Source organism: Gymnodraco acuticeps, unplaced genomic scaffold (assembly GCF_902827175.1).
Source record: "Gymnodraco acuticeps unplaced genomic scaffold, fGymAcu1.1, whole genome shotgun sequence".
Lineage (NCBI taxonomy): Eukaryota > Metazoa > Chordata > Actinopteri > Perciformes > Bathydraconidae > Gymnodraco > Gymnodraco acuticeps.
Genome location: NW_022990707.1, coordinates 711,956 through 739,556, shown reverse-complemented (window position 1 = coordinate 739,556; position 27,601 = coordinate 711,956). Strand labels below are relative to the sequence as shown.

At 44.3% G+C, this 27,601-nt stretch overlaps 1 protein-coding gene across 1 annotated transcript in view; it reads right to left on the bottom strand.

The window, feature by feature from the left end:
- Nucleotides 1-995: 995 nt before the first annotated feature.
- The window catches only part of shroom3 (shroom family member 3), a 96,866-nt gene continuing 70,260 nt past the window's right edge, over nucleotides 996-27,601 (bottom strand). Inside the window, 24 exon segments of the mRNA XM_034231603.1 lie at nucleotides 996-4,384; nucleotides 5,853-5,974; nucleotides 6,078-6,243; nucleotides 6,587-6,686; nucleotides 6,962-7,101; nucleotides 7,462-7,690; nucleotides 7,808-8,513; nucleotides 9,066-9,157; nucleotides 11,491-11,565; nucleotides 16,141-16,172; nucleotides 16,966-17,278; nucleotides 17,885-18,080; nucleotides 18,180-18,407; nucleotides 19,081-19,571; nucleotides 20,359-20,508; nucleotides 20,601-20,734; nucleotides 20,858-21,188; nucleotides 21,190-21,255; nucleotides 21,695-21,973; nucleotides 22,188-22,626; nucleotides 22,763-22,818; nucleotides 25,809-26,049; nucleotides 26,139-26,458; nucleotides 27,339-27,542. Coding sequence (XP_034087494.1) covers nucleotides 3,992-4,384; nucleotides 5,853-5,974; nucleotides 6,078-6,243; nucleotides 6,587-6,686; nucleotides 6,962-7,101; nucleotides 7,462-7,690; nucleotides 7,808-8,513; nucleotides 9,066-9,157; nucleotides 11,491-11,565; nucleotides 16,141-16,172; nucleotides 16,966-17,278; nucleotides 17,885-18,080; nucleotides 18,180-18,407; nucleotides 19,081-19,571; nucleotides 20,359-20,508; nucleotides 20,601-20,734; nucleotides 20,858-21,188; nucleotides 21,190-21,255; nucleotides 21,695-21,973; nucleotides 22,188-22,626; nucleotides 22,763-22,818; nucleotides 25,809-26,049; nucleotides 26,139-26,458; nucleotides 27,339-27,542 — 5,503 coding nt within the window. The 3' untranslated portion in view covers nucleotides 996-3,991.

Here is a 27,601-nt window from a genome sequence, read left to right as displayed (position 1 = left end):
TGTTTTGGTTGTGCCAATTTTCTTTGTTATTTAAGTTTTTCATGACCACACAATAACTAGTTCCTAGTTCCAGCATCTATCAATCCATGAGAACCACATTTCAAAGATAAAGATCATTCCAATAGTTTACTGGTGATATATATATTTTTTAGAAACAATGTCACTGTGTAAAAAAACACGGCCATAGTTTCTTTTTATGCAATCATAACAGTTTGAATTTATCAAAGACCCTGCCACGTCCACATTAGCACTACTTTCTGTGAAATCTGAGGAAATTAACATTTCCTTTTACAGTGAAAAGTGCTGGATAATTAAATAAATACAAAAAGTGAATTCATTTTGACAGTGGCAGTGCAGCTCATTAATACTGTGGACAGAAAGGACTTCTGCACCTCTGCTGCCTTGCATTACATTTCCATCTGTTTGCACTACGCTCTGCATCAGCCAAACGACTCGTTGCGCCCTCGCTGCGAGGGGGACCCAAGTTCCCATCGGCGAAAACACGTGGGTTTGCTATCCTGGCTCCAAGATGGTGGAATGAGCTCCCCATTGACATCAGGACGGCAGATAGCTTGCACATCTTCCGGCGCAAACTGAAAACTCATCTCTTTCGACTCCACTTCGAGCGTTAGAACGATTAACGAAGCACTTTTATACCAATAAAGGACTGGATTACCTAAAGCCAGTTGAGTAGCACTTGAAATGTTTGGCTCTATGAAACCTGATATACTTATATGATTCTGTTTTCTTCAAGGTTGTGTCTTCCTGGTCGAATGTACTTATTGTAAGTCGCTTTGGACAAAAGCGTCAGCTAAATGCAATGTAATGTAATGTAATGTTTCTATCAAGCCCCCCAGCTTTAAAGGAGTGAAGCACAACACTGCTGCAGTGCTCCTTTAAAATGTGCTATAGCCTTCATCTTTGAAGAGTTCAAGAAAACATGAGGAATGATCCCACGAGTGTCCTTGTCTGATCAGTAACTGAGAGAGTCCGAGTTGATGCTGATACTTTACTGAATAAAAACACTTAAGAAAGAGATTTAAATGAAGTATTTTGTTTCTCATTTATGAAACAAGTAATAGCAGTAGTAATAGTAATGAATTCCACAGTGTTGTAATGTGCAGCCTGTGTTTCTCTGACAGTTTGATCAGAACAGGACTTAAAACTAGATTACTAAACATTGCTTTATTTCACATATACAAACAAACAACACTAATGAAATACAATAATACAAAAAAACGTTCATCTTTCATGTATGGTAGTTTCAGCAGCTGAAACTGAGCGAGTTTAAGGATTCAGGCGATTTACATCTGTCAGCATTTTCATTGATTGTTTAATTGTTTCTTCCTTTCTGTTTTTCTTTTATAATATGCGTTAAATATTTTTTGGCATAGTTAATTGTGGAATTTTGAAATTCTTGGTATTTTATGGATTAAATATCTGACCAATTTATCAGAAATTGAATAAGCGATTATTCAGAATTTAAGATTTTTGGGATTCAGTTGTGGCTCTTGTTAATCTTGAAACTTTGAACAGGGAAAAAAAAACATAAAATCAAATCCAAAATTAAACAATGTTGATGCAAACAACTCATCCTGTGAACATCTTTGGAATACAAACTCCATTTTTGACATCAAATGTTTCATCACATCAGCGTTTAAAGAGGCACAAGGAAAACATCATTCAGTGTAAGGTCTGCAACAACAGTTATCAATGCAGGAGCAGAGTTACAGTAGAGTTACAGTAGAGTTACAGTAGCAGTGTTACAGGAGCAGAGTTACAGTAGAGTTACAGTAGCAGTGTTACTGTAGAGTTACAGTAGCAGTGTTACAGGAGCAGAGTTACAGTAGAGTTACAGTAGCAGTGTTACTGTAGAGTTACAGTAGCAGTGTTACAGTAGCAGTGTTACAGTAGCAGTGTTACGGTAGCAGTGTTACAGTAGCAGTGTTACAGTAGCAGTGTTACGGTAGCAGTGTTACAGTAGCAGTGTTGCAGTGTTACAGTAGCAGTGTTACAGTAGCAGTGTTACAGTAGCAGTGTTACAGTAGCAGTGTTACGGTAGCAGTGTTACAGTAGCAGTGTTACGGTAGCAGTGTTACAGTAGGAGTGTTACTGTAGAGTTACAGTAGCAGTCTTACAGTAGCAGTGTTACGGTAGCAGTGTTACAGTAGCAGTGTTACAGTAGCAGTATTGCAGTGTTACAGTAGCAGTGTTACAGTAGCAGTGTTACTGTAGAGTTACAGTAGCAGTCTTACAGTAGCAGTGTTACAGTAGCAGTGTTACTGTAGAGTTACATTAGCAGTGTTACAGTAGCAGTGTTACAGTAGCAGTGTTACTGTAGAGTTACAGTAGCAGTGTTACAGGAGCAGAGTTACAGTAGAGTTACAGTAGCAGTGTTACTGTAGAGTTACAGTAGCAGTGTTACAGGAGCAGAGTTACAGTAGAGTTACAGTAGCAGTGTTACTGTAGAGTTACAGTAGCAGTGTTACAGTAGCAGTGTTACTGTAGAGTTACAGTAGCAGTGTTACAGTAGCAGTGTTACAGGAGCAGAGTTACAGTAGAGTTACAGTAGCAGTGTTACTGTAGAGTTACAGTAGCAGTGTTACAGTAGCAGTGTTACTGTGGAGTTACAGTAGCAGTGTTACAGTAGCAGTGTTACTGTAGAGTTACAGTAGCAGTGTTACAGTAGCAGTGTTACAGTAGCAGTGTTACGGTAGCAGTGTTACAGTAGCAGTGTTGCAGTGTTACAGTAGCAGTGTTACAGTAGCAGTGTTACAGTAGCAGTGTTACAGTAGCAGTGTTACTGTAGAGTTACAGTAGCAGTGTTACAGTAGCAGTGTTACTGTAGAGTTACAGTAGCAGTGTTACAGTAGCAGTGTTACAGTAGCAGTGTTACTGTAGAGTTACAGTAGCAGTGTTACAGTAGCAGTGTTACAGTAGCAGTGTTACAGTAGCAGTGTTACAGTAGCAGTGTTACTGTAGAGTTACAGTAGCAGTGTTACAGTAGCAGTGTTGCAGTGTTACAGTAGCAGTGTTACAGTAGCAGTGTTACAGTAGCAGTGTTACTGTAGAGTTACATTAGCAGTGTTACAGTAGCAGTGTTACTGTAGAGTTACAGTAGCAGTGTTACAGTAGCAGTGTTACTGTAGAGTTACAGTAGCAGTATTACAGTAGCAGTGTTACTGTAGAGTTACAGTAGCAGTGTTACAGTAGCAGAGTTACAGTAGAGTTACAGTAGCAGTGTTACAGTAGCAGAGTTATAGTAGAGTTACAGTAGCATGTGACAGTGATCAGTTACTCTTCAGGATCTGCACACTCAGTTTTGATTCTTCTCGTAGCAGTAAAATAACAACAGTGCCCCTTCAATTTTGGTGTTCATTTACTTTGACTGTACATGTGCAAAAACTGGGCTGATTTTGTGAAAATCCCTAAATATTTAACAAGATGACAAATGATATCTTATTCTGAAGATGATAATATTTTGTCTTAAAAAAACACCAGTTTACTGACGAAAAAGTTCCTGGAAGAACGTCTGAATAAGGTTCCTGAAAGCACCGTCAGGGTGGTGTAAAGACAATTCCAGAGTGATCGTGACTTTTCTTATGTTACATTTATATCAGGGTGCTAATGTTGTCGAATCAGTCTGCAGTATAATAGCTAGTTTTATTAAATCCCTTCGGGTCTTCAGACAGGGTGTCTGAAGAGGCAAGTGAGAATTTATTTTTCGGGTGACCCATTTTCTCTGATCTAAATCATTTCTTGTGAAGATGTGAGTGTGACAAAAAGTCGTGTTGAGCCACAGCGTGGGTTGCTGATGTTTCGGTGAGGTTAACATACAGTCAAGTGTTTATAGAACGAGGCACATTAAAGGAGTTTATTCTTCATGTGTAAAGTCTGCATAGTTGTTTAGTATTCCTTCATTAAAGCTCCTTCTCTTTATGGAGCCAAAAGTCAATCCTTCCCACCCTGCTACTTGTAACTGTCGGTGACATCACAGTGAAGTCACAGTGGTGGACCTGGCTAAGTGGGCGGGGCCTGGAATCACAGCAGGTTGATAAGCAGAGGACCAGTGGGCGATGATAGATGACGAGAACAGACACCCTCTCGACCAACCGCGGGCCTCTGCCAGCTCCTGCGGCAGGCTCTCAGCTAATCGTGTCAGCTGCTCCTCCCCCTGCCGGATGAGCTCGTCCAGGTGCCGCTGGCGAATCAGAAGGCATGGTTTGGTGCTGACGAAGCGCTGGTAGACCTGGAGCTGCGGCTCAGTGAGGTAGCTGGACACGATGGTGTGGACCACTCCCTGTCGCCGGTCCAGGTTGTCCTTCAGCTCCCGGGCGTCTTCGGTCTGAGCGAGGAGCAGAGAGCGCTTGTGATGGAGGCAGTCCTGAACAGGAGGAGACAGCCAGATATACGTCAGCTGACACAACTCATATTTGATACTGTTCATGGCAACATGGATCTGCATTTCAAACAGCAGCAGTGTCCTTCTCGGACCTGCAGTCCCTTTGGTCCTCTGGCATGATGGACACAGTGGACATTCAGCCATGCTGCAGTTAAAAGCAGGTAAACTGTGCTTTTCCAACTGCAACATACACTCTGATTAAGTTCAGTATCAGGGTCCTGGTATTGTGCATGCTTGCTCCAGTAGAGATCCCGTTTTTAAAAGGCTTCATTCCATAATGCAATTCAGGACTGTGACTGCAATCCAGGCTAGCCATGATCAGAATCATTTCACACTCTTTTTTTATATAGATGAACCTCTTAATAACCTTAATAACATGAGTTTTATATATGATACTAAATGAAGGACTCTATTGAATTGAAATAAATGGAAGCCGGGACTTAAATGATGCTGCACTTCCATCGTCATGGAGACATGCAGAAAATAAAGTTTCTCTTCAAGAATTTAAAGGGAGTAATTGATAAACAAATGGCCACTCTGTTGATGAAAGATTTCTTCAAAGTCACATGAGAAATTAAACCCAGCTCATGAGTCCTCTGCAGACACATAGATGGGAAGGTACATAGGCTCATGGGTCACAGAGTCACAGAGTCACTGAGTCACTGAGTCGCAGAGTCACTGAGTCACAGAGTCACAGAGTCGCAGAGTCACAGAGTCGCTGAGTCGCTGAGTCGCAGAGTCGCAGAGTCGCAGAGTCGCTGAGTCACAGAGTCGCTGAGTCGCAGAGTCGCTGAGTCGCAGACTCTCTGAGTCGCAGACTCTCTGAGTCGCAGAGTCGCTGAGTCACTGAGTCGCAGAGTCGCAGAGTCGCTGAGTCGCAGAGTCGCAGAGTCACTGAGTCGCAGAGTCGCAGAGTCACAGAGTCACAGAGTCAATGAGTCTCGCAGAGTCGCTGAGTCTCGCAGAGTCGCAGAGTCACAGAGTCACTGAGTCACAGAGTCACAGAGTCACTGAGTAGCCGAGTCACTGAGTCACTGAGTCACAGAGTCACTGAGTCACTGAGTAGCAGAGTCGCAGAGTCGCTGAGTCGCAGAGTCGCTGAGTCGCTGAGTCGCAGAGTCGCACAGTCGCTGAGTCTCGCAGAGTAACAGAGTCACAGAGTCACTGAGTCGCAGAGTCGCAGAGTCGCAGAGTCGCACAGTCGCTGAGTCTCGCAGAGTAACAGAGTCACAGAGTCGCTGAGTCGCTGAGTCTCGCAGAGCAGCAGAGCAGCAGAGCAGCAGAGCAGCAGAGCAGCAGAGCAGCAGAGCAGCAGAGCAGCAGAGCAGCAGAGCAGCAGAGCAGCAGAGCAGCAGAGCAGCAGAGCAGCAGAGCAGCAGAGCAGCAGAGCAGCAGAGCAGCAGAGCAGCAGAGCAGCAGAGCAGCAGAGCAGTAGAGCGTCCTGTCTCACCCTCTCGCCGGCCCTGTCCTCCTGCGTCTGCTCCTCTCTCTCCAGAGCCAGCAGAGCTCTGTGGATCCTGGACAGCCGGCTGCACAGAGACAGCAGCAGGTTGACCATCCTCTCCAGATCCCCTGGAACACAGGCAGCACAACTCACACTGTGATACACGGCAGCATGTTGACATATTTCTGGCTTCTTAAATCCATTCTGTTAGAGTGAGCGTCAGCCGCGTACCTATGAACATGCTGTACTTGTCCCTCTCGTTGGGTCTGAGGTGTCCCTGCAGCAGCGTCTCCACGCCGGCCCCCAGCTCCTGGTGCCCCCTCTGCTCCTCACTCAGCGCCTCCTTCTCCTGCCGCAGCGCAGCCACGCTGCCCCGCAGAGCCTCACACAGCTCCAACTGCTCAGCAAATCATACAGTTAATAATACTTTTTATAGTCTTTATTATAATCGTTAAAAGCTAATATGTATAATATTAATAATAAGAATATATTTTATAATCGTAACTATAATAGTAATATTTAATAGCTAATATTTATTATAGTAATAATAACAATAATATCATATTTATAATAATAACAATAAGAAGAATATGTATAATAATACAAATCGTTTTTATAATCTTTATTATATTATATATGATTATGAAAGACTTTGTGAGCTATATCTATATAATTATAGATATAGCTCGTACAATTATGATAATTATTATTCTGATGATGAAATGAGAGAAGCCTCAGACCTTCTTGGTGTTCAGGTCCTTCTCATGCTCATCCAGATCTGTCTCTTTCCCTGGAGCAGCCGCCGAGCTCTGTGCAGGATCACAGACGCCATCTTGGATCCTAGGCAGGGAACATCATACATTACAAGTGTTGGGAAAATACTGAATGTACTCTTTCAAGGAGGTGCACATGATAACAAAGGCATTGAATTTGAATACTTTGAATACTGCTTTATATTATGACTAAATAATACCAGGTGACCAGTGAGATTTTTCTTTTTCATCAGTTCACGATCAGGAATATAAATGAAACATTCACACAGAAAAGAGTTTTGATAATAATAAAACTCAGGCAAGTAGAAGAATATACAAAGGCAAAACACATGAGGGAATTACCTGTCCTCCAATCTGCCACTGCCTTGCCACAGTGAGTTACCAACCAATCTGCTGTTTGGAAAAGTCTCCTCCATAAACTCTACGGTGGATTTACCCCCCCACGTGTCCAGGAGGGGCGCCAGAGAGCTGTCCTGCAACACCTAGAAACAAAGAAGTGAGAGTTATAATAAAGTGTCCAGCGGATAAATGCTGTAAAACCAATCCATAGGCGCAGTGTATCTGTAAATGATCTCAAATAAAATGTTGAAATACTAGTGCTAAACCAGAAGAACTAAGACATCAGCACTTAAACCATGGATGTATAAAGGATTAAAATGGAAGTTTGAAAATGAGCGGGGATACATGAAGTGAATTTTACTACACAGAAGGATTCAGAGGACACAAGATGAGTCATCATTTTGGCCAAAACGAATAAAGTTTGAGCCAAGTAAAACAGAGTCAGAAATTGATGTACAAAAACAAAGGTTTATCCAAACAAAGTTCTGACTGGAGGAACCCACCAGCTGCCGGGCCAGCGCCTCCACTCGCAGCTCGTCCCAGGTCTTCTCCCTCCTGGGCAGGTGCTGGTACTCCAGACTGAGGCTGTCCAAGGGTTGGGTGGATGTGGTGAAGGTTGAGGGCTGTGGCGTCAGGGTAGGAAGGAGGATGGGTTCAGACAGAGGAATTGAGGAGGAAGAAGGTGACAATGGAGGGGAGGGCAGGGAGTTGTTTAAGAACTCCATGCTTGGACTGAATAACGGGACGAGAACAGAGAAAAAGTTAATTAATTCAGTCAGTAAAAAAATAATCTAAAAGGTCCATAATCATTATATTTAGATTGAGGTTTAAAATCATTCTTCAACAAACCTCCCAACAGTCTGGTGTCCAGCTTCCTCCTCCAACTCCAGGGGAGGAGGAAGAGCAGGGAAGTCCTCCAGGAGGCTTGTCTCTTTGATATGTGGTGATGGAGGGTCAGGATTTTGAAGGAACACCTCATCAAAGTCGTCCAGCGGTCGGCCTGGCGTAGACTCTACCGGCTGCGGCTGGTCGCTGCAGCTGAAGAGGCTGGACTCAGAGATCCGCAGGGAGGACAGGTGCTGGGGGATGGACGGATGGTAGGATGGGGGCGGAGACGATGGAGTGGTTCCGCTGTCCTTCCTGTTTGGTGGGGATGCCAGCTGGATATGGGGCAGGTGTGTTGGCATCACCGGTGAAACTTGTTTGCTGTTTTCTGCAGAAAACCCTGCTATCATGTCTAAACTGGACGCTCTCTCTCTACACATGTCTCCCGCGGTGTCTTCTAATCCTCTGGAGTCACTGAAACTGTGTCTGGTCGGTCCGTCCGTCACCAGGGTCGTGTTGCTGAGTGTTCCGGGGAAGGTGATGGCGTCCAGGTTGGCCTGGCTCAGCCGCTCACTTGCATGCCACTCAGCGCTGCCACTGTCCAGAGCTCCAGGGGAGGAGAGGGGGGAGGGCAGGCCCACAGAGGCCGCCAAGGTGGAGGTGCTGCTGGCTCTCTGCCGCTCGCTGAGCCTCTGTCGCTCCCTACAAGTGACAGGAGTGTGGGAGGAGCCTGGGTATTGGATCAGAACACAAGGAAGAGTCAGAGAGGAGTCACAGTGCTCTCACATATGTCCATGTGCTCAAGATTCCAGATTCAAATAAATCTCATCCGGTCGTGCCCTAAAGTTATATATTTTTGGCGGTCAATTCGAAGCGAGATTAAGAAAGTGTTTGGTATAGATTCATCTCAAAATAGGAACTGGTCCCCATATAATAGCACTATACATGAGGGAGGAATGGTTCAGTGTTATAACTATGGGCATAAATCTAACGGAATTAGTTTTCACACATGAGTACCGCACGAGTTACTGTTATTTTTCTCATTTCTTTCTATCCTGGTCTGGTCTGGTCTGTTGTGTGGGTTTTATTATGTGTTGTTGTTTTGTCCTAAATGTTTTAGTATTGTATCACTTTGTAACTGCTGAAAATAATAACATATATATTTTTTTAAAATGACAGTTTGACCCCAAACTAGAAGAACATCAAAATGTAGAGACATCTCTGTGTGCTCAGACATTTGTCTTCTCAGTTTAAATGCAGTTAACAGAATGTTTTGAATCACCTTGTGAAGGCCCTGCAGGCTGGACGGAGTTCAGACTGTTTCTGGAGCCTCGCAGAGAGAAGAGTCCGTCTGATAGTTGGACCACTGCAGGTCTGAAAGACAGACACATTTAGAGACAATTAAAGAAATGGGGGAACATGATGAAGGTAATATGTTTAGTTTTGTTGTTGCTGTGTCAGAGAATTACATTTGACTTCATTTAACAATCGAATATGGTTTAGAAAAAGACAAAACAAAAAGAACATATAAGAGCATTGTACACAGTTCAAAAACAAACCATACCGAAGAAAGATATTAGAGAAAAACTAATAAATGTTAATGATATTGTTATAATATGTCCGGGTCACATTCCTTCCTGCTTGTAAGCTTCATCTGTACAGACTCAGGCGTGTGCTTGGTTCTGATTGGCTGTAATGACCGGCACAGTCTGTGGGGGGTGCTGACAGGTTGGAAAGGAATCAGGCCCGGTTCTACGGGGGTGCATACGGGTGTCGTTATGCACCCTCATTTGAAAAATGAAAAGTGAAAAAAAAAGAAAAGTGAAAAAAAAAAAAGTGAAAAATATTACATATATAATAATAATAGTAGTAATAATAAGAAGAGTAATAAGAAGAAGAATTTAGTTGAAATAAAATAAATTGTAATTGTGGTTAAATAACATTGTCTGCTGCATTTATTTGGTCAATTTAAACGGTAAGTAACGTTATTATGTCAGGTGCGCGTGACCTGTGCCGCTGCGCGTTCGTCATCTGCAAGGTGCTTACACAGCAGTCAGTGATGGACATCAGACAATGGTTAAAACAACCAGCCCTTATCGCCAGCAGTAACACTGCATCTACTGCAGGTAATAACAGTTCAGATCATGGGGACATTACGTTACCCGCGGCCACTGTCGTGGACACTAACGCCCGACTCGTCGGCTTTGCCCGCCTCGCCCACGGAGGCGGAGCAGCCGCAGCCATCTTCATTGCCCCAAACACCGCCACCCCTCAGCGGCCCGCAAGTGTCAGAGGACCTCAGCAAAACAGAGCCTGCCCAGGTATATTTAAAAAAGTACCCAACTCGCCTGTACAGCGGGGTAAGGCGCTCATTTTGCAGCTCATGGTTTCAAAACAGAGATTGACTGGAATATTCATGTGAAAAGGATGCCATCTTCTGCTATGCATGTAGACATTTCGGTTCAAGTAAGTCAGATGCCTTCACCACAACTAGCTACAACAACTGGCGCCATGCTCTTGTACGTGATAAGGGACTGGGAAGGCATGAATCAAGCAAAGAGCACATAGATCCATAGATCTCTTCATGTTGCTCTCAAAATGCACCAGATTGATGCTTTTAACTTCAACATTTAAAAACAATTCTTCCCGGGGGAGCATGCACCCGGACCCCCCTAGAGGAGGTGAGGACCCCCCTAGACCTAGAGGGTCCACTCCCCACTTATAAAAATAGCACTTTACCACTGCACCCTCTCTAATCTCAGATGCAGAGTCACTTTGTTCTGGAACCGGGCCTGAAAGGAATACATCTAAAGTTTTAGAAGTGTTGTGTATTAGAATTGTCACTTTCTTATTTCTTCAGCCCAGAGATCATTCACATTCCTGAAGTGACCTTTGACCTTCACATTTATAGGGGGAACATATTTGAGAGTTTCAAGTGAATTATGTCGCTGGACTATTTTTCTTTCTCCGTGTCAGGGAGTTTTCTCTGCTTGTTTAGATTCCTCTGTTCCTCCCTTCTTCACTCCTCTCACTCACTCACTCTGCCCTTTAGAACCTCACTCCTCTTAAATCTTTCTTCCCTTCTTTCTTTCTGGTCATCTGACTCCTTGATTTCTTTGTCTCCTTATTCACCTTCCTCCTCCATCTTCCCCCTGTGCCTCCTTTCCAAGGACCTTTCCTTCTTGTTTCCCCCATTTCTCCTTCCTTTTCACCTCATGCACTTCCCTTCATTAACTTCCTTGATTTGCTCTGTACCTCCTTCACATCTACCTTTTTACTCTGTCCCTTCTTCCCTTCATCTATCCTTTGCAAAATATTTTCTCTTATCTTATGTTTAATCTTCTGGCTGGAGTGGACCACAGCCACACATTCTAAATAGAACTAAATACATTTGGGTTTTCTTCGCAGTATATTTGAATATCTCTATTAAGAGAGATACATGAGGTACATGATGGCCACGATGAGGGTTACAAAAGCAAACACTTAGAAAAATGATCCTGAGAATTCCTAGCTTTTTTAAACCCACTTGTTTTCATAGAGGACTTCATAGAATTAGTTTTGGATCAGCAGAAATAAAGATCATGACTGCCCAACATTTACTGAACTGAGAAACATGATAAATGAGATGACAGGGAGGGGCAGGTGAGGGATTAGAACCATCAGCTGTTTGTTCACGATCACATGACCAGAGTGTGGATGGGACCTACCTGTCCTCAGCCAGAGAGGGGCGTCCAGGTTCAGGATAACAGACCCCCCAACATCCTGCCGTCACCTGCAGGGTCCTGCAACATGCACGCACGCACGCAGGCACGCACACACACACACACACACACACACACACACACACACACACACACACACACACACACACACACACACACACACACACACACACACCACACACACACACACACCACACACACACACACACACCCACACACACACACACACACACACACACACACACACACACAACACACACACACACACACACACCACACACACACACACACACACACACACACACACACACACACAACACACACACACACACACACACACACACACACACACACAGTGACCCCCCAGAATCAGTAAGGTTTGATCTTATCCTATTGTATTTTAAAAGCCATGTGCAATCTTTGTCTTGTTATCATCTTCATTTGAATACTTCAATAGCTTAAGAGCATTGTTATACTGTTATAGTCATCATGAGAGTAGTTTAGTGCAGACATAAATCAAGAAAAGCATCTGTAATGTCTCCATTCTTTCACCTCACCTTTATGGTATAATAACAATGGGCTTTTGATAAGGTTTTTTTTATGGTTGTAATAAATATAAAAAAAACCTTAACAAGTTGTTGTTGTTGGCTGGGCACTTTCTAGAGTCTGTGCTAAAACGTGAGCTCGATTGCAACAGGAGAGTTAAGCAGGAGAAAGAGGGGGACAATGAGCAGCAGAGGTCTGTGGCTTGAATTGAACAATAATTATTGCATTCAGACGGGATGTGTCTTAACCACTAGGTCCCCGGGTGCCCTGATATTCATTTGTTCCTGGAACTTTATTGTTTACCTTTGTTTAATTGTACAGTTAATAGTACCAAATTATTGTTTTTAATTATGTGTTTTAAAAAATATATAAACCTTACGCACCTGCTGCTCTAAACAAGTTGTTGCTTCTGTGTCTCTTACGGATTGGAAAGCAAAATTCCGGTAGTGGCCCCTGCGATCCCTGAGGGACCACAGACCTCATCACACACTAAACTGGAGTCTGACGCTCCTGACTCAGAGCTGTCAGTAGCTTCAGTGCTCAAACCAAAACCACTGGTGTCAAGTAACTAAGTACATTTACTCAAGTACAATTTTGAGATACTAGAACTTTTTGAGACTTTGTACTTCTACCCCACTACAATTCAGAGGTAAATGGTGTACTTTTATTCCACTACATGTATGTAATACCTTTAGTTACTTCACAGATGTGAATGATGTGAAATATAATCAGGTGTTAAATCAGCCTTTAGTTCCACCTGGAGTAAATCCACAAGCTACCCTGCAGTATACAAAGTCATTCAAACTAGCTGCACCTTTACCAGCTTTCAGAACACTTTCATGATCAATCATTATAAAACATATCATATATATTATTCTGAAATGGACCAATCTGCACAACGACTACTTTTACTGTCGCTACTTTCACTATATTTTGATGAGAATACTTTTCTACTTTCACTTGATGAACATTTTGAATGCAGGACTTATACTTGTAACAGAGTATTCCTACACTTCTACTTTGACTTTAGTACAATAAAGTTGCTTCCTACATTGAGTATTTAAAATCTTAAAATTGGGCATATATATTCCACAGTGTGGTAAAACATACACCAAAGCAGTGAGTTGTAGGGTTAGGATACAGCCTCCAAAATGGTCCTTGCTGGTACTGTATGTTCAAAGACTTCTTAATTAAGTGAGATGTATTGTTTAAGGCCCCGTCTACACGGAGACGAAACGGAGATGAAAACAAACTGAATTCGATGTCAAAAAAGTAATTGGAATCGGCTCAAGAAACGTGTCCGTCCCCACGAGACCGCTCGACACGCTGGAGACGCTATAGTACATATGCCGGGCCTGTAAGTGGCGCTGTACTTCCGCCACAAAATACACCAAAAGCAGCGAATAAGACCCCCCGAGCATGGTTGCCATGGTTGCCTGGTTGCCCTTCTGTTATTCTCCGTGGTGGATTTAGCAACATGTAGTTCATGTAGTTCTCCATGTCCACTTGTTGCTGATGGTTGTGGTAGAGGAGCTGTAGATTTTGCACTAACATCTGTAGCATGGTCAGTAGCGTCTGGAGCACGAACGCAACCCTGTGTTCCGCCATTGTTGTTGTTGGCGAAACACATCAGCAATGACGCGGGTGACGCGGGGGTGAGCAGGAGAGGTGGGGAGAGGCGGGGCTATGGCGTCATCGTTATCAGGAAATGATCGTATAGGGCGTACACACGGAGCTGCAAGCATTTCGTCCGCAGATCTACCCACCTTGGGAGCCGTTATCGTTATCCACGTTTCCGTGTCGGCCTCGTGTGGATGAACTATATGTTTCTATGTTCTATACCAGGGGTTTTCAAAGTGTGGGAAGGTGAGCCTCCCCTCAGAGAACATAAGAACAGCCGCGCCCCCCCTCCCAATTATTATTGCTATTATTATTATTATTGTTGTTGTTGTTGTTGCTATAATGCAGGGGGTATTATTATCCAGTGGAATGCCCTTACCTACTGGCCTAGTTAAATCAAAGTGGTTACTTTCTTTTGGCTGGGCAGTGTAGTTTTACACACCGTCTTATTTGACTTTCTCAGGACTTCAAACTGTTTTTTGGGGGCTGACCCCCTCAAAGAAAAAAATATATTTCCACACGTAAGGTCATCATCTTAACAGTTTTTTATGCTCATCGAGTCATCCGTGAGCAGAGCATCAAGTTGGCATGCCTATAACAGCTGAATGCGGCGATTACCATCTTGTTCAGCAAAACGCCTCAAAAATTGATTAAGATCCAAAGCTTTAGTGCGTTTTGATTCAATCCTGAGTACAGCCAAACTTGACAGTCTCTTCTCTGTCATTGTAGACCGCAAATACCTCATTCCTTCAGTGCTTGAGTCCGAATGCGCCGTCCCATTCAAATGAAATCGCCGCCAATCACATTTCCTCGCTCGCGCCAGGCCCGGGGGAGGGGTTACAAGGCTCGCGTCTAGTGCTGCATTCACTTGCACTCGGACATTAGGGATTTTCTCTCATAATGTCCGATGAGCCACAACTTTTATTTCAAAACAAAGCTGACGTTTTCTGCCAGACGCTGTCTCCTCTTTCACTTTAGGTAACTTCACTAAAAATCGATCCATGTTGCCGCTCGTATAAAGTTAGCTGAAGTGAACTAGCTAGATTTCACTGTTTCTCGTTATTTTTTTCTCACGCTGCGCCTCCCCTGAAGCTCTCTGGCGCCTCCCAGGGGAGGCGCGCCTCACACTTTGAAAACCGCTGTTCTATACGATAGATAGAGAACTTTAGCGGATACAACCCGTTTCGTCTCTGTGTGGACGGGGTCTAAAGTTAGAGGACAGAGTGTCTGTTTGTCTGACTGAAGTGTAATGATGTTTATGTGGCACAGCATGCTCTGATCACTGAAGCAGATAGAAGAGCAATTAATCCTTTACTGCATTCTTTAAGAACTCTGTAGACGTGTGAATGATGAAGTTATGTGTGTTATCTTTGCAGTCATCCACATCGGACAGCGCCCAGCCACTGGCTCTCTGGCACCTCACAGGAAACGCTGAAGACTCTGGGTATTTCCTGTGTGCCTCTGCGCCTAATGTCCCTTAATGGCAACATGTCATGAATTAACTGGATACACCATGAGGGCCGGGAATGTCTACATCCATTCTTTACTCCATTTGAGTAGGATATTTCATTTTGGACCAATAGATGGCCAAAAAATGTATACTGGTACACCTTTATTGTATACTTATTAAACATTATACTATTTTTTGAAGCAATATGTACAATTTGTTTTTTATTAACTATGCCAAGAAGTTGACTAGATTTTCCTCTTGCTTTGTGTGTCTGAATGTCTGTTAGCAGGAGTGAGGAAAAACTGCTGGCCCGACTTCAGAACATTCAGTTGAACGATGGAACGAGGATGAATACATTAAATGATGGATCTTAATCATTGGGGGTTAACACAATTATGTTTCACTTTCGTTTATATTGCAAGATATGGAATTTGTGCTGCATGTGATGTTGGAAATATCAGAACAAATATTTAGGGGCTACTTTTTTTGCTGATACAGGCAGGTTCTTGTGTATGTAATTTAGCATTTTAACCCGCACTTACATTGTATGGAATTTGAAATGTCCTTCCTAGGGGTCCCTGTTCTTGTAACGGCAGAAGGAAATGGGAAAGTAGACATGTTGACTAAGTAATCCCTATAAGAACTTTATCGGACATACAGATACCAAACAGAGGATACAACTATCATACATAACTATAAACGCCTTATTGAGCGAAAATCCTGGAACCTAAGTGACAATTTAGCCCGAGGGAAGAGAACAGGAAGCACAGGATTACATCAAACAGGCACCCCACTGGACTATGCACACATTGTAATAAATCACATATTGTCAAACATGTACTAATAGACATTCACAAGTAGGCCCTATGACAAAGAAAGAAGATAATTATTGCCAGGATTATTTGGTGAAAATCTCAGTATTACATTGGGGAATTCTCCAGAAAACATATTAGAGAAGGTTCCTATTTCTCCATGTGCTAGTTGCAGTAAGGCACTTGGTAATGTAAACGCTGACTAACCTCAAAAAGGTGTCGGCCAGTTTGAACGTGTCCTTTCGAAAGCATTCATCAAACCTGATTTATACACTTTAAAAGGGCTTTGAGTTTGTTGAGGCCATAACATTTTCATGTGTGCACAGACTCACTTCTAAACCCATTGAAGCAGCCACACAGGCACATCTCTATCAGGCACTGCACTTTAACTCCCGAGTAACCGTCTGCACCAATAACCAGCCAACACCTAATACTGGTGTACTTTTACTTGAGTAAAAGTAGAAGTACTCAGAACTTGTACTTGAGTAAAAGTAGAAGTACCAGAGTGTAGGAATACTCTGTTATAGTAAAAGTCCTGCATTCAAAATGTTCCTCAAGCAAAAGTAGAAAAGTATTCTCATGAAAATATAGTTAAAGTAGCGACAGTGAAAGTAGTCGTTGTGCAGATTGGTCCATTTCAGAATAATATATCTGATATGTTTTATAATGATTGATCATGAAAGTGTTCTCAAAGCTGGTAAAGGTGCAGCTAGTTTGAATGACTTTGTATACTGCAGGGTAGCTGGTGGATTTACTCCAGGTGGAACTAAAGTCTGATTCAATACTTGATTATATTTACCATCATTCATCCACATATGTGAAGTAACTGAAGGTATTAAATACATGTAGTGAAGGAAAAGTACTAAGTAGCAGACAATGGAAATAACTACACTCATCAACAAATCATTTCATATTATGATTATTTTATTTCTTGGTTATATTATAATAGGGCAAATATTGTTCCTGCTAACTTGCAACTCGCAACAACGATAGTGATAATTTGAAATGGATTATGAGTAGGAGCAATGTTACCTGATGGAGTCTCTGGGCTGTAGGGGAGGAGCGTGAGCGGCAGTGTTGAGGAGTCATCTGTCTCTCCTCAGACCTCCCCAGGAGGTCCTCAGTGGTGGCTGACCTCACAGAGCCTCGAGTGGAGCCAGCCCTCTGCAGAGCCCCGTTCAGCTGCTGGGACAGGCCCAGGTGGAGGGGGTGCTCTGAGGCAGACTGCTGCAGGTCTCTGCTGCTGGAGGTCTGTCTCCTGAGCCCTGCTTCAGGAGGGACATCCTGGAGGAGCCCGTCCTGGAGGAACCCGTGCTGGAGCTCAGGGAGGGAGTCAGAAGGAGCACTGGGAGAACAAACCAGGAACTTTGTCATATATTCATTCATTCATTGACATTATATGAATCCGTTTAAGTCTACCAGACTAGAACATTTTTCATTTCTAACTCATAATGTGTGTATATGTCTACATATCTGTATGAGTATGTACAGTATGTGTATGTGTGTATATATATATATATATATATATATATATATATATATATATATAAGAGGGTGTTCAGATGTGTGTGTAAGTATGTATATATATATATACGTATATATTGTTATATATCCTTATTCTTGGGGACAGTGAAAATAGCACTTTGGTCTCCCTGTTTGTATCACACACACAGAGAAATTGAAAATAAACTGACTTGGACTTGGAAGGAGTTCATCAATTGTAATAATACTGTACAAGTTTAACAACAGAAGTTTAGTTTGTCACTGAATTATTGAACACTTTGAACTGCTGGAGGTCTGAAGTCGTTCATAGCAGTCCATGTTGTTGAGATACTGTATTTTAGTCTGGACCACAGGGATAGCCCTCCACCTGAAAGGCCAAAACAAACAAGCCTCATTGCTGGCATGGTAAAAAATTGATGTTAGATGCAGCTGGTATGGTTTATATTACCCAGTAGATGAGTGCGATGCTGGCCTTGGAGTGGTCACCCTGCCCGGGTAGAAGAGGTTGGACTGGAGGCTCCACAGGTCCTCTCCAGGAGGGAGGGCGGAGCAGGAGGAGAAGCTTCGATCTGTAACAGAGTCCTGGAGGGAGAGCAGGCTGGAGGTGGGGGAGAGACTGCGGGTGTCTGATTGACAGGAGGACGCTGTAGAGATGGAGGGAAAGAGAGGAAGAAGATAAGAAGGGATCCATCCATCCACCACACCTAAATCCTCATTCTACTTCCCTTCCTACCCCAACCCACCTGAATGGTTGTTGTTTTCAGGCTGTAGATAAGCACTCCGGGGCCTCAGTCCACTCCTCTGTCCTCCCTTGTCTCTTTTCATGCTTCTCTTCCTCTCCATGTAATCAGCCAGAGCGTCGTGCTGAAGCTGTCGCAAGTCGGGCCTTGAAGTGGCATTTTGCAGAGGCCCGCCCCCGACTCGATTTGTCTCCAGCTCAAACATCCTCCGACGCTCTGCCACGCTGGTATCTGACGACAGAAGATCAGAGCGCATGGTCAGTCACATGCGGACACTAAATGATATATCTGTTACATATAATGTATATTATATAGATGTTATACTGTATATATATTAAATATATATCTATATATATATATATTTATAAACAGCATATACCAACAAAGACATTGGTTCTCCTTAGGGCTGGGCTCAGTCTTTGCTAAACTTAGTATTCAATAACGTTTCCAGAAGTAAACCTTTATTAGGTACAATATTAAATTATGTTAATATTTGTTTTTGTCCAATATGAAATAAAAAGCCAATCTTATTAAATGCATTGATGCTGAACATTGTCAACACATAGCAGTCGTACAATAACACTTTATACATAAGATAACAAATAAATCTGAATCTGAAAACTAAGCTGTGGGTATAGAGCTATTGCTGCAGCTAGGTTACCACTGATGTCAACTCTTAGCAAGCCTAATTTAGCAGAATAAGTATATAATTTCTGGAAACCAAATGCTTGACTCATCCAGTTATTACTTTTTAACCAACGTTTGGCTAGTTTGTGCAAAAACCTAGCTACGTTTCTGACAATGCAACAGATAACTATATGCCTCTCTAAACCAAGCCCCTAGAGTGTTGTCAACACCATGAGGCATGTCGAGCAATAGTTACTTTTAAATCTGCTTCACTTACCTCCTCCACGCCTGAAGAGGGCAGCAGTCTCAGCATCTGAAACCCCGACCTCATTCATGTTCTCTGGCTCCGAGTATGATCGCTTCTTTTGGTCTAAATTCAGACGTTTGCGGCCGCAGATTCTCGTCAGACCAGGAGGACCAACTGGTGGGACATTGGGGAGGGCAGGGGGGCTCGGGCCTCTAGTTTCCGGGTTGACCACATGCCGCTCCTTCGGAGTGTGAAGGGAAGTGACCAGGGGGAGCAGCTGTGGTGCCATGACGACACCCTGTGGTTTGGGCATGGTTTTTGGACCTTTCTTCTCCAGCGAGTGGTTCTTGGCAGAGACATGTTGAGTCTGATCGGTGATAGAGGAGGAGACGGGAGGAGGAGCTGTGGGAGGGGGAGCTGGAGGAGGTGTAGGGCTGATTGACGAGCTCAGGTCTCTCCTTCTGAAGGAGGTGGAACCCAGGACCTTAGACTGGGCATCTTTCAAAGAGTCCCTGTAAGATCTGATAGAGACATGTTTCCTGTGTGAGACTTATGATACTGATTAGAATAATCTTACCTGTTGGAGGATCCTGACCTATTGTAAGACCCTGACCTGTTGAAGGACTCTGAGACGTTAAAGGACCCTGACCTGTAGGAGGACCCTGACCTGTTGAAGGACTCTGAGACGTTAAAGGACCCTGACCTGTAGGAGGACCCTGACCTGTTGAAGGACTCTGAGCAGTTAAAGGACCCTGACCTGTAGGAGGACCCTGATCTGTTGAAGGACTCTGAGACGTTAAAGGACCCTGACCTGTAGGAGGACCCTGACCTGTTGAAGGACTCTGAGACATTAAAGGACCCTGACCTGTAGGAGGACCCTGACCTGTTGAAGGACTCTGAGCAGTTAAAGGACCCTGACCTGTAGGAGAACTCTGACCTGTTGAAGGACTCTGAGACGTTAAAGGACCCTGACCTGTAGGAGGACCCTGACCTGTTGAAGGACTCTGAGACGTTAAAGGACCCTGACCTGTAGGAGGACCCTGACCTGTTGAAGGACTCTGAGACGTTAAAGGACCCTGACCTGTAGGAGGACCCTGACCTGTTGAAGGACTCTGAGCAGTTAAAGGACCCTGACCTGTAGGAGGACCCTGACCTGTTGAAGGACTCTGAGACGTTAAAGGACCCTGACCTGTAGGAGGACCCTGACCTGTTGAAGAACTCTGAGCAGTTAAAGGACTCTGACCTGTAGGAGGACTCTTACTTTTTTGGTGATGCAAACTAAAGGACTCTGATCTGTGTAAGACTGACCTGTTGAAGGACGTGTCCCCCACGGGGCCCAGTATGTCCTGGATGTCCTGTGTGCAGGGGAATTCTTTACTGCTGTCGACCTCTCTGGATTCAACAAGCTGGAAGGTGCTGCGGCTCCTCTGGAGGGCTGAACTGGGATCTGCTGGGGTCCTACATGGTAGGATGGGAACTTGTCATAAATGATTACTAATATTTATTGTGATAAATTATAGTAACTATATCTATATAGTTGTATCAATTACCTGTATTTCGGGTGTTCACAGCTGCCTCCTCTGTAGCTCAGAGTCCGGTGGGCTTTAGTCCTACTGTTGCTTCTCTCCAGCATATTTCTGAGGTCATCTGGTCCACATGGGGAGTTACGACCCTTCTCAGTCATCTAATTCAAAATCATAAAAAATCAATCAGTGAAACAGTGTCACAGCCAACAAGGGTCAAGAACTTCCAATTTGAGAGGAGTTACGCTGAATTGGTGACCAAATCACAGCTTGGTTTGAGTTACCCTCAGATGTGAGGCTTTGTCCTGTGCGGTGGTGGTGCTGTGACTGCGCTGCTTCCCGGTGCGTTCCCGACGCTCAAAGCGACTGACCTTCTCCAGGACAGAGAGGCTGCGTACAGGTCCCTGGCTGCCATCGCCAACGCTGCTGTTGCCATGGCTACCTGCAGAGATGACACTGTTGGGGCTAGAGCCTCGCTGGACCTCAGCAAGGGCGATCTCCAGACGGCTCAGTGGGTGTTCTCTGTCTTTGTCCTGCTCTCGGTGGTCCCAGTCACTGAGGTGACTAGGAAAAGGGGGGGGGGCAGGAGAGGGGAGAAGGTGTGTGGGTAGGAAGAACCTGTCCCTGTGCCAGCCTAGGTGATGTCACTGGCTCTGAAAGAGTACTGGTCTGGTCCATTGATCTGTAGGGCAATAGGAAGAAACCATTGAGGAAAAGTACAGGAGGGAAAATCATTTCTGATATTTATTGATTTTGCCTGACAAAACATACAAGCATTGAATGAACAAAACAGCGATTAACCGTCAGGTAGCGGCTGTTATAGATAGAAATGTGTTGAAAATAGGGTATGCTATTGTGTTGTTGTGGCTGTATCTGGTTGTGGTGCCTAGTAGCATGATGTTAGTGCATGAGTTTAATGAAAAAAAAAAAAAAGCCTCTCCAATGGTTAAAAGATTACAATCCTTGAGCATGCTTTTGGTTTTCTGCAAAGATATCTCAATCTGGAAGCCTCCTATGGACCACGTTGAAGTACTCTAACTAGAATTCTGACCTAAAGAAGTCTGGCAGATCAATGAAGGACTCTGGTTTCAGTCACCAAAAGTAATTCCTCAATACTTTACCTTCTCCTGTCTCCCCTCGACTGGACAGGTATGCAGGGGTCCCTCCATTCTTCTGAGGATGGAGCCCTGTGTCCAGCGGCCGATTGGATGTGGGGAATATTGAAATCCTGGTTCTCTTCCTGGAACACTAAGCTGTGGGGTCTCTTGCTTGTTTGAATTTGGGACCCTTGGAAGCTTTGACCATGAGGTCCCTGGCGGGTTGTGTGTTCCTCTGATGGATCTCTAGCTGTTTTCATGTAGGGTCTGTAGAGTTCAGAGTAAGACTCTTCCTGGTGAGGCCTGATAAAGGTAGAAGACTGAGTTAGCATTATAGAATAGAATATTATAGAATCGGAAACACCAACAAATAGCATGAAGTTGTGCATTTAGCAATTATTTTATTTAAGTATGACTCTTGGGAACGAACTACACACTAAGCTACACAACTGCTACAGCTACTGGTAGGAAGTAATGACACTAAAAGCACAGCTTTTTGTCAAAAGTATAGTATTACCTGTCTGCCTGTTGTGCTCGAGGCCTGGGCTGAGTGCAGGAAGAAGAAGGGGGATAGGAGTACAGTAAAGAAGAAGGGTTGTTTTGGTATCCGTTTTCTGTAGCTGATATCCTTCTTTCCTCCCGTCCCTCGGTTGTTCCTTCCTCTCTCCCCTCGATGCCCTGCTGCTGCTGGGTGGGGGCAGGGTAGCCTCCCAAGGAGCTTGGCCCCTGGATTGGACTGGGTATCTTTGCATTGAGGGGCTGATGTTGGGGGACATGGTGTATCCCTGTGGGCACAATGAGCTGGGGGCCGGGGCCTGCATGTCCAGAGGTAGGGCCAGGACAGGAGGGGGGGCTGGGAAAGCCTCCGCCCTGCCGGGGCTTTATGGTGGGGCTGCTCTCTGGACTCTTCTCTATCACGGTGTGGAGCTGGCCCTCGGCCCCGTAAGAGCATTTAGCTGCAACCAGAGGAACCGAGTCAGTGTTGTTGGGGGTCATTCAGGGGAAGAAGATTTGGGGCTGTATTTGGGGCTTTTTAGCAACCTTTAGCAGATTAAAAAAGTGTACAATCATGGAGATAGAATTGATATATACCTGCACTTGATGCTACAGGGCCACTGGAGTGATGCCAGGAACCTTTCTGCAGAGACCTGAACAAAATATATAAAACACAATTCATTATAGTGGAAGTTCATTTTACACAAGTATTTTACAACAACAATTTATACTAACTGTTTTATATTATATTGTACCTTACAGGGCAATTCTATAATGTATTGTGTTATAGTGGATCGTAGAGAATGGTAACATAGCCTAGCATATTGCATTGTGTTGTATTGATTTGATCCAAATGGATCCTGGACATCTCCGCCGCATTCGACACAGTCTCCCACACTATCCTACTCAACCGCCTATCCGTCTACCGTGGCCTCTCTGGTACAGCCCTCTCCTGGTTCCATTCCTACCTCTCCAACAGGCAACAGTTTGTGACCATCGGAAAATCCAGCTCTCCCCCAGCCCCTGTCAATCAAGGTGTGCCGCAAGGTTTGGTGCTCGGCCCCCTTCTATTCAACATCTACATGCTCCCCCTCGGTGAAATCATCCGCCGACATGGTCTCAACTTCCACTCCTATGCCGACGACACCCAACTCTACATCAGTACCAATCCATCATCCCAGCTACCCCCACTGTCACTTGTCAACTGCCTCCGTGACATCCAAGCCTGGATGTCAAAAAATCTACTTAAACTCAACAATAACAAAACAGAGCTCATGGTTGTGGCCCCAAAAACACTGCTCCGGAAGGTTGGATATCTGCTCCTCACCATCGATGGCAGCTCCATCCACCCTTCCCCTGAGGTTCGCAGCCTGGGCGTCACTCTGGACTCTAGCCTCACCTTCAACTCCCACATCAGGTCTACTGTCAAAACTGCTTTCTTTCACCTACGAAACATCTCCAGACTCCGGCCCTCTCTCCCCGACCCCGTTGCAGAAACATTAATTCATACCTTCATCTCCTCTCGTCTGGACTACTGCAATGGAGTTCTGATCGGGGTCACCAGCAAAGCCCTGGACAGGCTCCAGTACGTCCAGAACTCTGCAGCCAGGCTCCTCACCCACACTAAGCCCTGGCAACACATCACCCCTACCCTCATCCACCTTCACTGGCTCCCGGTCAAGTCACGCATCCAGTACAAACTCCTCCTGCTAACTTACAAATCTCTCCACTCCCTAGCCCCTCCATACATCTCTGACCTCCTTCAGCCCTACACCCCCTCTCGTCACCTGCGGTCCTTTGACAAAGGGCTGCTCTCCATCCAGCGCTCCAAGCTGAAAACATTTGGCAACAGAGCCTTCAGTGTCGCAGCCCCCACCCTCTGGAATTCTCTCCCCTCTGCAATCAGGAATGCAGACACTCTGGACACCTTAAAAAAACACCTCAAACACCATCTGTTCACTCAGGCCTTTGGCCTCAACTAATATACAGTACTCAGCAACCTGTTCCTGTTTTGTTTTCTTCAGCCTATGTATCTGTATGATTATTATTACTTTTTGTTTTGTTACTTCCCATTGTAAAGCGTCCTTGGGTTTCGTGAAAGGCGCTATATCAATTGAAATTATTATTATTATTATTAAATGCATTTAATCATAGCATTTTATTGCAGATTCTATCTATTGTATAGTTTTATAGGATAGAGAGCATATTATTGCGAGATGTTTCTTATCGTATCATGATATCCTAATTGTATCATAGTGTAATGTGTTAATATCATTGTATCATATATTGCATTTTTACTGTACTGTAGCATAATAGGCTATGTAATGTATCTGAGAATATTTCATAATGTATTAAATTGTACAAGTAATTTCCATGTCATTTACAGAGGTTGTTGTTTGTTTAAAGGTGGGGTGGGTAAGTTTGAGAAACCGGCTCGAGATACACTTGTTGTTATATTCCATGGAATGCTCTTAACATCCCGATAGCAATGAATATCTGAAGTGCTTTGACAAAAAATCCATTAACAAAATGTCATCTGTGGAAGCCGTAATACTGTAAAAAGCACGACCAATCATCTGAGCCGGCCCGGCTAAAGTAACTGGATGGCCTACCTGCCTGTCAGCCTTCCATCTGTGTACAAACTTATCTCGTGCCCTCATTGGTCATGTGCGCGTTCGTGTGTGTTGGAGGAGGGGCTCTGTAAGGAAGTGGCAGATTTCTTCCGGCTGTGTATTTTCAAATTCTAGCGCCCTCGAGCTGGTCTCTCCAAAATTACCTACCCCACCTTTAACTAGTACTTTACAAACACCTGTATTTTTTACTGTACTACTTAACTTATATCACCTGGTCAATAAAAAAAGATACATAAAAACCGTCATATTCTTAGCCCATCAGCTATGATGCACATCATTTATAAATACAAGAATAAAATAATGAGTTGATTTTACTGTAAATGAATTAATACCTATTTAACTTAAAGGGGATCTATCATGCAAAATGCACTTTGGTACGTCTTTTATACATGAATATGTGTCCCCGGTGTGTCAGGGAACTCACCAAGTGTCAGAAAACACAACCCTCTCTCTTTTCCTCCATACCCAAATCTCTAAAAACGGGGCTGCAACGGATTTGATACAGACTGATACAGATTTGAAATTGTTCTGACGTCAGAAACGGGGTGCTCTGCCTATATGGGCAACTCTCCACCTATCAGGTTGCGTGGCATGGTAACAGCATGGTAACATGAAGCTCGTGCCTCGCCCCCCTGCAAAGGTCAGCTGCAGCTCATTTGCCACAGAATCAGCCCTTGCAAAAACAGGGCTGGAAAAGAGCAAATAGAGCGAAATGAGGCATGGCTAAAATGCAGGATCTGTTTGGTATTTTGAAAAAAAAATTCACAGACATGTTTTATATAGGTATGGCCCTACAATATATGTTTCAAATATAGCATTTAAGACTTTAAGAGACAGTGTAGCCCAGTTTCATATCTGCATGTCTGGAAGATTAAATGGATCTAAAACTCATTTTGGAACGCGAATGACTGAAGTTGGGGCGGACATTGTGCTCTTGAATTACATGCTCATCACCATTGTTTTGATTAGTGTTGTTGGATGAGAATGGATATCCCTCTGATGTGACTGACCGTAGTGAGCGGGCGTGATCCAGACTGGACCAGGAGTTGGGTCTCTCGTGGTTCCTGATGGCTGCGTAGCTATCACTGCGCATCGGTGGAGCTGGCGCCCCCTTCAAGTTCTCGTATGAGCTGCGGCTGGCTGAGGGGCCCCATATTGGCCCCACACTGTGTCTTTGTGATGCCGGTACACCCCCACTGCTGCTGCCACTGCTGCTGCTGCCACTGCTGCTGCCACGGTAACAGACCCCACCTAATGCACCAAGAACACAAATAGAAGAAATGATGTCATCAGATAACAATTAGAACATCCCAAAACTATTCCTGAAACAGGAAGTTCACCTTGTAGCTCTCTGCTGTGCCCCGGCCTCGCTTCTCCCTCGCCTCTGGAATCTCTGTTGCTTAGCAATGCGGCGGAGGTGGAGCTCAGCTGGTGTTCGTGGCCCCTCTGGACGTCATACACCGTCTGGGCGTAGCACACGTCCGCCTGCTGCATCTCTCCACCTCTTCTCTCTCTCTGAAGGACCGTCTCGAGAGAATACGAGCGCTCCGGGCTGAAGGAAGGCGTGGAGGCCAGGTACTCTGGGATGCTGGAGCTGGTGGAGAAGGAGGAGTAGGCCGAGTCTCGCTTGCTGTGCAGGTGGTCGATGCTGTTGGAGGACCTGGAACATGACGAGAGATTCCATTTAAAGTCATGATATTGAGATATCTACAGCTCTGAAGCAAACGTCAAATGGCTGGTGAAGCTGGACTTTGTATTTTCAGAAGGCAACCGGTTAATTATACAAAAGCTTAATGCATCATACTAAATAAAGCTTCCATGGTCCTTTCATTCTTTCCTGTAGTGTCTAAACGGTGAATTGGGGAAAATGGGTTGAATAATAATGAATAAATATTTGAATAATTGTGATGTCATATGTTTCTGTATGGTTGTTGCTTTATGTTTTAAGGCTTAATGTGGGCGGTTCTCAAAGTTGCCATCTTGGCGTGGGGGTTGTCAGTGGAGCAGCGATGACCCCCAATCATAAAACCTTTAAATAAGTACGACTGGTGATAGCTTCAACACCAACTTTAGTTACAAGAACAATGTCCCCTTAAACAATAACGTTCCTATATAGAAAATAACATTGTCAATTAAAGGGAAAGTGTTTCCTCCCAGATTACGTTGGGTTTCACCGTCCTGCATATACATTTTAGTCACAGTTTGCAGAAGTCGATGTTATAAAGAAGACAGGATGGATTGATAAAACAACAATGGATTTTCACCCATGATACCAGTATTTAAGTGTGAAAAAGCAGTCAACGTTCACTTATTCTAATTTACGCCTGTAACTAAAATAATGTAACAAAGAATATTTTAAGCCAAACCAGGACCTATGTACCTATGTTACCTATGAACCTAAGCAAGTAGTTGTGTCTCCTCAACATTAGATAATAGACGTGCTTTTCTGTCGTTTTCTATAGTCTTAGTGCTTAGCTAAGTCAGACAGAAGCTGTCCTCTGTACTTCCAGACGTTCAGACGGTAACAGCTGGGGGGGCACCTGGCAGAGGAAAGCTGGTGGCAGGAGGAGTAGGCGGGGTGGGGTCCGCTGTTTGTGTGGTGGTTCTGTGCTCCGGGGTTAAGGTGAGTGGACTGGGGGGGGTCCAGGCTGTCCATGCTGCCCCTCGAGCTGTACTGGTCCGGACTCTTCCTCAGGGAGCTGCCGCCAGAGTCGTAGCCCCCGGACAGGTCTGTGGTGGAGGCACTGACACAGAGACACAACATTTACTCTTTCAGAAGGAGACTCAGAAAAGCTCTGGCGAT